The 13,397-nt window shown below is 46.3% G+C and overlaps 1 protein-coding gene across 2 annotated transcripts in view; it reads right to left on the reverse strand.

Annotated features, from left to right (window-relative positions):
* Positions 1-13,397, reverse strand: part of Abcc5 (ATP binding cassette subfamily C member 5) — an 82,454-nt gene that overhangs the window by 14,682 nt on the left and 54,375 nt on the right. For both annotated transcript variants that reach the window (XM_051150706.1, XM_051150707.1), the window contains exons 21-25: positions 13,091-13,244; positions 12,884-13,012; positions 10,533-10,719; positions 6,513-6,602; positions 4,531-4,720 (exon numbers count right to left, since the gene is read on the reverse strand). In XM_051150706.1, coding sequence (XP_051006663.1) covers positions 4,531-4,720; positions 6,513-6,602; positions 10,533-10,719; positions 12,884-13,012; positions 13,091-13,244 — 750 coding nt within the window. The remainder of the gene's footprint in view (positions 1-4,530; positions 4,721-6,512; positions 6,603-10,532; positions 10,720-12,883; positions 13,013-13,090; positions 13,245-13,397) is intronic.

A 13,397-nucleotide genomic window follows, 5' to 3' on the forward strand; every position in this document is an offset into this window, starting at 1 on the left:
TACAGTGGGTGGAACTCCGGTTAGTACACGGTCGTGCCCTTTGCTTGGAAGGAGAAACGGCCAGAAGCATGATTCACAGGCTGTGGCCAAGAGACTCAATGGAGGGTCAGGCACTTAGAAAGAGCAGGGCTGGAAATCCTGGTGAGAAAGACACCTGGGGGGAAGTGTGTGGCCAGAGCTCTCCAAATGGGTGAAGGACTGAAGATACTTGTGTTCCATGTAAATGCTCATCAAGAGGTGACTTCAGCAGGGGAGTTCAGTAATCAAGCAAAGAGCAAGACCCACTCTGTGGACAGTCAACCTCTTTCCTAGCCGTCCTTGTCTTTCCCCAATGGGCCCAGGAGTAAATACAATGGCCACAGAGGCAGAGACGGAGGTCAGGCACCAGCTGGACAACATGGGCTTCCACTCAGCACGGCTGACCTGGCTGCAGCTGCTGTTGAGTGACACATCAGACAGCAACAGAGACCAATGCTGAGCTGCTGACATGACACCATTCCCTAGGTCATTAGTTTGGCACCTAAGGCAAGATGACCGCTTGACTACACTGGACCACTTTCTCCTAGAAAGACAATGCTTTGATCCTTACTGCAGCAGATGCTGTTTCTGCTCATGAATTTTCTTTCCCTGCATATAATACTCTGACAAAACCACCATCCATGAAAAACCACCCGTACACTATAGAATGCCTTGTCCCATTGACCTTTTAGCATCCTACACAGCACTGCTTCTGACCAGGGAACCCACTCACAGCAGAGAAGTGCAGCAGTGGCCCAGGGCCATGCAGTCCTCTGGTTTGACCATGTTCCCTGCCATCCATAAGCAGCTGGCTTGAGAGAACAGTGGGATGGCCTTTAAAAATATAATTTATGGAGCTGGGCGTGGTGGCACATGCCTTTAATCCCAGCACTTGGGAGGCAGAGGCAGACAGATCGCTGTGAGTTCGAGGCCAGCCTGGTCTACAAAGCGAGTCCAGGACAGCCAAGGCTACACAGAGAAACCCTGTCTTGAAAAACCCAGTATATATATATATATATAATTTATGTATTTTATGCTTATGAGCGTTTTACCTGCATGTGTATGTGTACCACATAGGTGCCTGGTGCCTGCTGAGGCCAGAAGAGAGCACCAGACGCCCTGGAACTAGAACTAAAGACAGTTATGAGCCTGGTCTTCTGCAATAGCACCTCATACTCTTAACTGCTGACCCATCTGTCCGGACCCAGAAATGGCCTTTTGTAGACACGCTTACAGTGTCATTAGGTGGCAGCTGCCCGGAGGAGTCAGGGCAGGGTTCTCCAGAAGGCAATATATGCCTTGACTCAGCATCCAATATATATTTCAGTTTTTCCCACAACCAGGATTCACAGGTCCAGGAATCAAGGGGCGAGAAAAGCAAAGTTTTCACTCACAAACACTGCTAGTGGCCCACTAGGGAAATATTCAGTTCCTGTTCCCAAAACCTTAAGTTCTGTGGCCTAGAATGTTCAGTTTCAGCTTGGGGACTGCTCCTGCCTGGAGACAAACAGACATCCTATTAAACAGGCAGCTCGGGCTTCCCCTATTCACACTGGGCTGGTAGTGTTAGGAGGGTGATTGGCTCAGACACCAGGGGGGATTGGCTTGCTTCTCCACAAAGGAGGCAAGGGAGATTATGTCTGGAGCGCAGAAAATTCTTAAGGATGTCTCTTGTTGTTACCATGTCAATGGGAAAATCCAACCCAATCTAAGCAGGAGGACAAAGAGCCCAGACCCTTCCGGAAAGAAGGTATGGCTCACTCCTCCAGAAAAAGAACTAAACCCTACAGAGGGCCTTGCTGAGGGTGGAGGAAATACTGAGTGGGCAGGAGAGGAAGGTAGTCATAACCACCAGCTAAGGCCACGTGACCAGGTCCTAACACAGGGACTGTACCTGATGTGAGTGCTTGTTGAGACTGTGTGTGCACGTACATATGCATAATCCAGATCTCCGTGCTTCCTTTATTCTGTTTCTTTATCATGTAGTGCAACATACATAGTTGGAGATATTAGTGGCTATTGTTACATTCCAGCTAGGAAACATTGAAAGATCAAGCACTTGGGAGACAATGACGCCTATTCTAAAATACATAACCTGTTTGCAGTTGTGTGGGGGACAGGTTATTATGACATGGTTACTGTTTTCCTTAGAAATAAAACATGACGTGAGAGGATAAGAGTGGTCAGGATGACAGGGGTGGACTTGTGGTGGCGAGTATCTACTGTTAACTTGACCCCATATGGAGCTAATAACAAAGAGGCAGCTGGGCAGGCCTGTGGGGGGATGTTCTTGATTGGACTGTTTGAGTGGGAAGGCCCACCCCAAATCTGGGTCACACCTTCTGGTGGCAACCCACATTAAAAAAAAAAAAAAGGAAGATGGGAGCTTTTGCATTTTGCCTGCTTCCCTTGCTTTCACTGTTGGCAAGTTCATCTATCCTGTTGTGAAGGCTCCCTCCCCTCCCCGATCAAGCTAGAACCTACATCTCAGGATTCTAACACAGACTGAAAATCAGCTCAGACACCCATATTGCTGGACTGATGCTCACTGACTGACAACCTCTCCATCTGTGACAGCTGTTGTTGAATTAGCCATACACTGCCTTTAAGCCGCTTTAATAAATCTTTGTATAGCTATGCACATGCACACACAGTTCCTTCAGAGAACCCTAACACACTTATCGGGGGGGGGGGGGGGGGGGGGAATCTTTTTTTCTTTTTGCAGTCAATCACTCTTTTAATCGTTTGACTGGGACAATGAATTAAAAAAAAAAAAAAATCAGTCAGAAACAGAAGAAAGGGAGTAGGCTGTAGTGTTGGTGGTGTTGCCTGCCTGGTACATGGAACCTTGGTCTCTATCTACCTGAGCACCACAGAAAATGAGCGTGGCGGCACACGCCTGTTCCTGCCTGCATTTCAAAGGTGGAGGCAGAGGGAGCAGAAGTTCAAGGTCAGCTACACAGTGAGGTCAGTCTAAACTGAAGGCCTTGTCCTCAAAGACAAGTGAAAGGAACAGAAGAAAGTTCTTGGCCTTTCTAACCATTCCATACAGCTGCAGCAGGGGCTGGGATCAGACCTGTTCTTAGGACTGGCCGCTACTTAAGCTTTTGCCAGAAACCCTAGGAACTCTAGAAGCCTGACGCAGCAATTGTCACAGTCATCTGCCTGAAACAAGCTGGGAAGCCAACGTAGCAGGCCGGCTCTCCTAGAACTGAATGGCTGTTACAACCAAAGGGCCTGTTTACCTTCTCCTTGCCTAGATATAAGGAGGCACAGGAAATGCTCCCACAACACAGAAACTCATTTCTAAGAGTAAGAGTGATGTGGACCGTTAGCAAGAAAGCCAATCTTGTTTGTTTCTGTTGAGATAGAGTCTATATAGCCCAAGCCTGCTTTGAACTTGTAGTGATCCTCCTGCCTCAGTTCCTTAGTGCTGAGCAAAGGGACACAAGCTCCTTATCTACAGTTGTCTAAACTTTTGGCAAATAGGAGGCAGTGGTCACATCCTACAAAGGAGAGCCCAAGGATATTTTGATTGTAGCACTAGTTAAGAAAAACTGGAAGGCCAGGCATGGTGGCACACATCTCAGCACTCAGGAGGCAGAGGCAGGTGGATATCTGTGAGTTCGAAGCCAGCCTGGTCTACAAAGTGAGTCCAAGAAAGCCAGGGATATACAGAGAAACCCTATCTCAAAAGACGGGAAAAAAAAAAAAAGAAAGAAAGAAAGAAAAAGAAAAATTGGCCAGGCAGTAGTGGCACACGCCTTTAATCCCAGCACTCTGAGTTTGAGGCCAACTTGGTCTACAAAGCAGTCCGGGACAGCCAGGGCTGTTACACAGAGAAACCCTGTCTCAGAAAACATTAAAATAAATAAATAAATAAAAATTGGTAATGGTTCAATTCTCTACAGACTTGGCATGGTTAAATGTGAATTATGGTACATCCAATAAACAGAACAGTATATTGCAGTTATGTAACAACTGTTAAGTTGCATGGGGAAACCACACAACTGGTATACAAAATGACCGCACTCTTATAAATATGTTAATAGAAAAACACTAACAAAAGACCCACCAAATGTCATCTGTGGTCATAGGTTCTGGTGCTTTCTTCTACTGGACTTTGCCATGTGCTCCAAGTATTCTGTTCTGAGAATGTGGCTGAGAAAGAACGGCCTGTCCAAGGAGCAAGGCTAAAAGCCAACTGAGAGCTGGGCGTGGTGGCACACGCCTTTAATCCCAGCACTTGGGAGGCAGAGGCAGGAGGATACTGTGAGTTCAGAGGCCAGCCTGGTCTACAAAGTGAGTCCAGGATAGCCAAGGCTACACAGAGAAACCCTGTCTCGAGGAAAAAAAAAAAAAGGCAACTAAGCTGCTTTCCGAGGGGCCTGAGATAATGACTCTTGTATCATGGGTTTGGTTTGTAAAGATGAAAGTGATCTCTGACGAGCTGCTGTGTGCTGAGCAAAGACCCCACCCTTCTCCAGAGACCAGAGACCAGTGCCACCTCACCTGACCCTGTGCGCCCCACGATGCCAATCTTCTCCTTGGGTTTGATGGTAAAGGACACTTTCTTAAGGACCAGAGGGAGATTTTCCCGGTACCTCATCTCTGCGTTCTCAAAGGTTACCTCTCCCTCCTGGGGCCAGTCAGGGGGAGGCGCCTTGTTCTTGATTCTGGCAGGTGCTTCCAAAGACAGAGTCTGAGGAGAGAGCGAGTGCTTCAGATTCTTGTGGCGCAGCAGAGCTTATCAGAGAGGGCAAGCACAGGAGCCAAGGCAGCTGCCTCCATGACCCCTGTGTCAACCCAGACAGAGACACAGCACATGGCTACTGCCATGGTCTGCAAGCGCCTGTTTGCATAACATTGCCCTGGGCTGAGGGAAGTGAGGGCTAAGGGTAGAACACGAGGCCTTCCCTCCCTCAGTGAGTTTTCACTGGAATCCTTTGACAATACTCCTGTTGAAAGAGAATTCAGCAAACTGAACACCACTGGCCTGATTAAAACTGCGGTAAGATATTCAACATTTAACAGAGCTCTGTCTGCATGTACACCTGCATGCCAGAAGAGGGCACCAAATCTAATTACAGATGGCTATGAGCCACCACGTGTTTGCTGGGAATTGAACTCAGGACCTCTGGAAGAGCATCCAGTGCTCTTAACCTCTGAGCCATCTCTCCAGCCCCATTCAACATTTATTAAGCATCTAAATACGATGGCTAATCCAAGAAATACAGACTGCAGTTCCAGCTATGCCACCCACGGCAGTGTGACCTACACAAGCCACCCACGGCAGTGTGACCTATCCACCCACGGCAATGTGACCTACATAAGCCACCCATGGCAGTGTGACCTATCTGCCCACGGCAGTGTGACCTACACAAGCCACCCACGGCAGTGTGACCTATCCACCCATGGTAGTACTGACCTCATACCATTAATGTAAAGCACACATAACTAGTATTTGGGGAGTGTGAGGTGTGTGTGTAAGTGTACACACGTGTGCGTGAGCATGCACATGTGCGCACTCATGAGTGTGTGTGTGTGTGTGTGTGTGTGTGTGTGTGTGTGTGTGAGACTTTGACACTCAAGCCACCCTGAAAATCCTCACTCTCCCCTGCAACGTTTCTTTCTACACAAAATCACTTTACAATTTCTGGAAGGACACAAGTGAGACACAACCTCAAGGCAAAACTGAGAGGCTCGTGAGGGAGGGCGAAGAGAGCCAATAGTCTCAGTAGTGGCCAAACCTACTTGTTTCTAAGCTATATGGGGTAACAGTAGGAATTCACTGAGCAGCTTTAACACTGCAAAGCCTGGCTCCTACCCCAGACCAATGACATTAGCCTCCAGAGAGGAGATACATGCTGATCTCTGCCGAAGGATCAGTAAGGGGTCCTGGTGGCCATCATCAGCAAAGGACAACTAGGCCAGATTAAGAATTAAAGTCATGTATTGTCTGTACTTCAGAAACAGGGCCCAGAGGCCCCCTCCCTGAGGACCCAGCTACAGATATAACCCAAGGCCATATTGGGAATAAGTGTGTATACAAGTACTTATGTGCATGCGATCACAAGTGATGAAAAAGAGACTGTGAACTTGAAGGAGAGTGGGAGGAGGCATATGGGGGCGGGGGTTGGAGGGAAGAAAGGGGAAAATGTTGCCATTAAAACACAATCACAAAAATAAACAAGTGAAAAATTAAATGTAAAAAAATGGCTCATGGTTTTAAACAGTGTACGGTAAATGTGTCATTCATTATTAGCTTAACTGAAAGACACCCTTTCTAAATGTGTCACTGTTAACCCTAGAGAGCAGCAGTGAACCTGGGTTCTCCACTGGACAGAATTCATCAGACAATTCAGGAAATTTGATGGTGTTCCCGCTGATCCTCTTACAGGGGATGAGACAGGTGGAGGACGCACAGCTCCTCCTCACCCACCACCCGTGACAGAGGAACCCAAGCACTCCAGAAAGGCCTGCACTGCCCTGACCTTTATGTAGTGGTCGATCCTCTCCACTGAGGTGAACCGTGCTTCCGTCTCAGAGGCCAGCCGAACCGTAAACTGGAATAGTCCCGTTAGCTGAAAATCAGAAGCAAACCGACAAGAGACAATGGGCATCAGTGCAGGGCAGGCAGCGAGAGAGGAGCCATTGGAGCTCATGCACACAGCGTGAGGTTTCAGGGCCTGGCAGTTTTCCTGCACTTACTGCCATACCCGCTGCCCTCATCAAACACAGTGCTTAGCACACATGTGAGCACCTGGCTCTTGAGTCTCTGCACTCTTGGACCCCAAGGGCTTCCAGCCGGCTATTGTATTCCCAGTAACGCACATCTGAGGCTAGATGGCTTCTGAACCACCTACTTTACTTCTGAGTCCAACCTGTAAGCAACTTCTGAAAGCAGGAAGGTGACATGAGACAACACGGCCCCATGCACCTCAGACTACTACATGACACACAGGCAGCTAGCAGGTCTACACAGACACCTGGGCATCCATAAAAACACAGCTCTCTGGAGTTCATCTGCCTTATTTTTATCTTTGCAATATAGAAAAATCCAAAAATCACACAATACAGTCGTATAAAAACCTCCCATATATCAATATGGTCGGCACTGCTTCCTGTATGTTTCCTCTGCTCCACGTCCTGTGTTATGTGGAAGCAGAGCCCCAGTACTCCATCATGAGATCATTAAATGTTTCTGCGTGTATCTGTCTAAATTATAACAACTCCAATACCACTTTTTTTGTTTTGGTTTTTGTTTCGTTTTTGTTTTTCAAGATGAGGCCACCACGGCTGGCTCTCCAATACCACTTTTAAAATATGATAGAAATTACTTCTGTGGACTGATGCCAAAGCATCTTTAAGTAACCTCACAAATATGTTTGTCAGATACACTGGGCCAGAAGGCTGAAGGCACTGCTCCAACATTACGGAGAGTTTTGGGTGACTGTTCAGGAAGCAAAGTGTCTCTGTCATTTTTTCTTTTTGGAAGTTGCTAACCTGCACTTCTGGTTTACTGAAGTATTTAATTTTTATTCCTTCTCAAGTCTCTGATGGGGTTGAAGACCTGATAATTTAGTCTTACAATTGAACTCTTAGTTGTTTAGTGCCAAGAGCCACCCTATTAAGGGAGCTCACTAGGCATGTGGGCTGTCTAGGAGGTGATCTGGTGTCTGCAAGGTCTTGTACCATGATGCACCCCCAAACTGCTTCCATCTTCTGACATGCTGTCAGGAGCCATTGATTTGGGGAAGTCCTGTAGGCATGAGAGATCTCTGGAGATGATCCAGTATTTGCAAGGTCTGTATTGTGATGTAACCCAGAATTGCTTCCAACCTCTGACTACCCTGTCAATTGTGCTTTGTTGCATCTCTCTAAAATCTGGCATTAGAGCCGGGCATGGTGGTGCATGTCTTTAATCCCAGCACCCAGGGAGGCAGAGGCGGGTGGATCACTGTTAGTCTAAGGCCAGCTTGGTCTACAAAGTGAGTTCAGGACAGCCAGGACTACATTCATGGCCAGCCCAGTCTACAAAGCGAGTACAGGACAGTCAAGGTTACACAGAGAAACGCTGTCTTGGTAAACCAAAAGTAAACACGTCTGGCATTGGCGTGAACTGATATTTTCTGGGTACTGACCAGCTCTGATTGAACAAACCTCCTACAGGATCTTGTTGAAGATGAACTGTTTGTTATTCAGATGAATTAATTCCTGGTTTGATTAAAATAATTTTAAAAGATAAAGTTAGTTTATGGCTGCAATAAATACCTTTGTGGACCTCCAGATGCCTTGGTAAGGATAGCCTTGTAGCAGATTTATGGCTTCAGATAAGCCTCTACTGCAGATGGCACCACGAATCCTGGTATTTCACCATAAATATAGGCAAGTTTGTTTAAACTTTCTATGAACCTAAGTGGAATGAAGCTCCCTAGATATGTCTGAATTTACTGTTTCTTAGAATGAAAGACAGATAAAATTATCGTCCTGAGCTCATAATGAACTAAGAGATAGCTGGATAATGTATAGTCAGGTCCGTCCTAATTGATAAGTTGTATACTCTTCTAAGTTTCAGACCCTATTAACCTTAGGCCCTGTCAACCTTCGTCATTCTGAACTGAACTCTCTTCTAAGTTTTAGACTCTATTAACCTTAGGCCCTGTCAACCTTTGTCATTCTAAACTGAACTCATTATGAACTTATGTAATGGATACATAGATAAGAAATGCTTAGCTCTAAAACATGTAACCTGTTATATTTTAGAATTCATCTGTTTTGTGATTAATTGTACTTTTGACTATGAGGTAATTCCCTTTTCTCAGAAGTATAAGTATGGTCTTCTACAATAATCGGGGCTGAAAATTGGGAAGCTTAACTTCAGTTAAAATTAAGATACCTGACTTCATCCACCTCTTCTCTTGAATGCATGTGTGTAAGTGGTTTATTTTCTACCTCTCTCTTATTTCTTATTTCTCTGTAGATTTGCAAATAAGTTAGCAGACTCAGGGCCATCAGCCTTCTACAGCTAATAAGCCTAAGTTTACACCAACTTACTGGCGATCTCTGCAAAGAGGCCTATCTACAGGTCAAAGAGCCTCTTTTTATGACCCCTGTGCAGTCTCCAGCCAGAAGACAATTTTACAGCCTTAGCCATAGGAAACTTGTGGTCAGTTTAAGTTCTCCTCAGCCGCAGTACAGCTAGTCCCTAGAGAAAAAACCTTGGGCTCCATTTCCTCTTTTTCTTTCAATCCTAATCAGTTGGCTGAGCCATCAGCTCTGGCCATCCAAGAGATAAAGCGAACTGGAAAGGCATCTGCATCCAGCTCCAGAGACCCTATCCTGGACCTCTGCAGAGTCGCAGCTGGGCATTAACAGTTTAGGGGTTAAGATGTTTTTAGGTCTAGATAGATGTTTTACATTGACAGAGATAGATGAGCTATGATAGTTATTGATTTACATTCAGAATTTTGGACTCACCAAGATAGTTGAGATGTTTCCTTCAAAGTAGCCAAATACAAATAGTCAAAACATTATGAATGTAACGTTTTTATAATTCCTGATTGTTTTGTGGTTCTTCTTGCTTATGTAGTTTATTATATTTATGTATAAAAATATAAATGTATATGTAAAAAAGAAAAATAATAAAACACTTTTAAAATCTAACTATTTAAAAACAAAAAACATCTTGAGCTGGGCGTTGGTGGTGCATGCCTTTAATCCCAGCACTTGGGAGGCAGAGGCTAGCAGATTGCTGTGAGTTCGAGGCCAGCCTGGTCTACAAAGTGAGTCCAGGACAAGCAAAGCTGTACAGAGAAACCCTGTCTCAAAAAACCAGAAACAAAAAGAACTTATTTAAAACATTAGCAACAAAAAACAAAACTTTTAAGAAGTCAGTAGTCAGACTCTCAAATTCATTTTGAGCTATTTGAGGCCTTTAATCATCCTCAGGGACGAGAAGGCTTTGGCTTAGAAGACCTGAGAAGGACAGAATTCTAAACAGGAAGTGCATGCAAGCAATCAACGGCGGTGTAACACTCAGAACACTAGAACCATGCCAGAGGTGAGATGGCGGCGAACACATCTGTCGTTATGAGGTCACTTGTCAGTGCTTCCTTATGAAGATAACACGTATTTCCTTTTTTCTTTTTCTTTTTCTTTTTTTTGAGACAGGGTCCTACTTACCTGTCCTACTTACTTGCTATGTAGACAAGACTGGCCTCAAATCATAGAGACCCAGTTGTCTCTGCCTCCAAACTGCAATTATTTTTGTGCCAGGCAGGCAATGTGGCAAAGACTTTTAATCCCAACACTCAGAAGGCTGAGGCAGGCAGATTTCTGAGTTCGAGGCTAGCCTGGTCTACATAGTGAGTTCCAGGACAGCCTGGGCTACAAAGTGAGATCCTTTGTCAGAACAAGCGCGTGAGTTTACCACACACAGCAGACTGTTTTCATTCCAGATTCCACTCCCCGCCACTGGTTCCCAGTCGAATGCCTACGACCCCGACACTGACCTGCACAGCGTAAGAGATGGCAAGACCCGCATAGGCCGAGGGGATCTGTCCGTGCATGAGAACAATCATCAGCCCAGTGGTGGTGATCAACGCAATGCTGATGAGGTCCAGCCGCACTGCCAGCCACCTCATCGCACAGGTGAACAAGAAAAAAGGAGCCTGGTTGTCATCTAGTAGCTCCTGATACCTGTGAGGAAGATGGCAAGGGGACAGATAAAATACCGCATAACCCCACTCAGGGGCTGAAGCCAAACCTTCCGTGGACCACAGAGAGCACGGAAAGCACTTCCTGGTCTTCAACCAAAAGAGTGATGGGGAGGCCTCAGAAGCGCAGGCCTCGCATGAGGACACGGCCTGTTCTGATGCCAGTTAGCCTTGAGAAACACTAAAACCTACATAGAGATGTCAGGAAGGCTGGTGGCGCACGCCTTTAGTCCCAGCACTTAGGAAGCAGAGGCAGGTGGATCTCTGTGAGTTCGAGGCCAGCCTGGTCCACATAGGGAGTTCCAGACTAGCTAGGGCAACGTAGACTTTTTCTTCCAGACAGGTTTATCTGTGTAGCCCTGGCTATTAGAACTTGCTCTGTAGACCAGGCTGGCCTCAAACTCACAAAGACCACGTCTCTGCCTCCCAAGTATTGGAATTAAAGGTGTGTGTCACCACCACATGGCTGAGACCATGTCGTTAAAAAAAGTGAAAAGCCTAGGGACTAGGTCTTAGCATACTGTCCTTGCAGGGGAACTGGGTTTGGTTCTCAGTACCCACCAGGCAGCTCACAACCATATATAGCTACATATAGCTCTAGAGGACCTAACGCCCTCTTCTGCCTTCTAGGGTTCCTGCATACATGTAGGGTACACATATTCATTAAAGCATGCACACACACACACACACACAGAGGGAGAGGAAGGGGGAGGGGGTCAATAACATTTTTTAAAAGCTAAAGACATGAGGGAGAAACATCTACACATAAGAAGGAGGCCAAATCCACAGGCTGTGGTCAACTTTAGAAAAAATATCTTAGGTCAGAGGTCATTTCCTCAAAGCAAGAGAGTTCAAAGGCAGGCGGCAGAGGCAGCCCAAGGCCAGGAATGCCAAGCTCTCAGAGCAACTGTAGCTGCTGCGTGTGTGGACACGTTACTGCAGAGCAAAACTGTTTCCCAGGGCTACAGAGCCAAGAAGCCTGTGACCAAAGCACAGCAGCGGGAGACAGGCAGCACCCTCCGCCATGGAGCAGGCCCCGCCAGCACCAGGAGGCTTAGCGCCTCGGACAGGTGGAGCTCAAGGGAGCACTGCACCTCATCAGACAAGCAGAGCTCGAGTAAGGAAGTTTTGTTAGGCATATGTGCTTTGCTATTTAAAAAAAAATTTTTTTTACTCTTCTTTCTTACAGTAAAATATAAAATCTTTAGGGAAAAATGCAATTTAAAAAGAAGAAAATGTAAAGAGTGCCAGACAGTACCACTGCACACTCCTCCCATGAAACGCTGCACAGGCCATTATCTTACACTAAGAAGGCTTTCTCTGAGTCATCAAAATTTTCCTAACTTCTTTTCTCTACTTTTTTCATGTAAAAATGACTTAATTTTTATTTTACTAGACAACACATACACACACACACTGGGGGGAGGGTAGCGGGGGGGGGGGGGAGAATTTAGCGTTTTTTTATGTGTCTATGTGCATGTATGTACATGTGTGCCTGTGAAGGCTCGAGGAATCTTTCTTGATCATTTTCTCACCTTATTTACTGAGGAAGGGCCTTTCCATCAAACCTAGAGCTTGCCAGCTCACTCTGGGGATCTTTTGTCTTGGCTTTTTAAGGCTGAAATTACAGGTGGGCTCCCATGCCATGCCCATCTGGCAATTACGTGAGTTCTCCGGACCTCAGCCCATCCTCTCACTTACATAGCAAGTGCTATACAAAGTTTTAAAAGGCACTACAAAAGGTCAGTCTTTTTCTTACCAATTTCTGGGTACCTGATTCTTCTTTCCACAGACAGTTACCATTTCTTACATATCCTTTCAGAGATAGCTAAATGCATGCATGCACGCACACACACACACACACACACACACACACACACACGCACACACGCACACACGCACACATGCACACACACTGTCAGTGTGGGCAGTGTATATCCACATTCGTCTCCTAGTCTGTGTTTCTGTCTTGTAATTCTCTCAGAAACAGTCTTAGCAAGTGGCTAAGATTCATCAGAGACAGTCTGGCATGTCTTTCAGGGTGAGCTCTCTGATCCCAGGCTCTGGCCTTGAATGGCCTCTTCCGGTGACTATAGCTGTCGAGATGACAGCTCCCGTCAAAGCCTTCGGCCCCCATCAGCACTAACCTGTGTAGAAACTCCTGCCCTCTGTTATAGGCGTGGATGGTAGCAAGGCCCTGGATGCTGGATGTGATGTGGGAGAGGAAAGGAGACTGCGTGATGTTGTCCAGACGCTTTAGCTCACGAATCAGGACCCTGCAGGAGAACACGATCCGTGTCACAGCGGGGTACCAGCAATCATGGCCTTGCGTGGCCTGCATGCATCCTGTTTACCTGGAGACAATGTGCAGCACTGAGAAGAGGATGAGGAGGGGCCCCACGGCCACAAGGAACCACGGGAAGACTCCTGCGATCATTCCAACACAGAAAAACACCAGGATCACATTCTGGATAAACATCTCAGCCTGGAATGGCAGGCGCACGTCCACTGCAGAGACCAGGAGAGAACACGTGTCAGACCGGTGGAACACGCAAGCAAGGAAAATGGAACTAAATAGTTTTTTTAAAGGCTCCATGAAATTTATGGGGTCTGAGATACTAACTTTAGCAGTTTTGTCAAAGAAAAATAAATCCGCTGCTG

This window comes from Acomys russatus, chromosome 8 (genome assembly GCF_903995435.1).
Source record: "Acomys russatus chromosome 8, mAcoRus1.1, whole genome shotgun sequence".
NCBI lineage: Eukaryota > Metazoa > Chordata > Mammalia > Rodentia > Muridae > Acomys > Acomys russatus.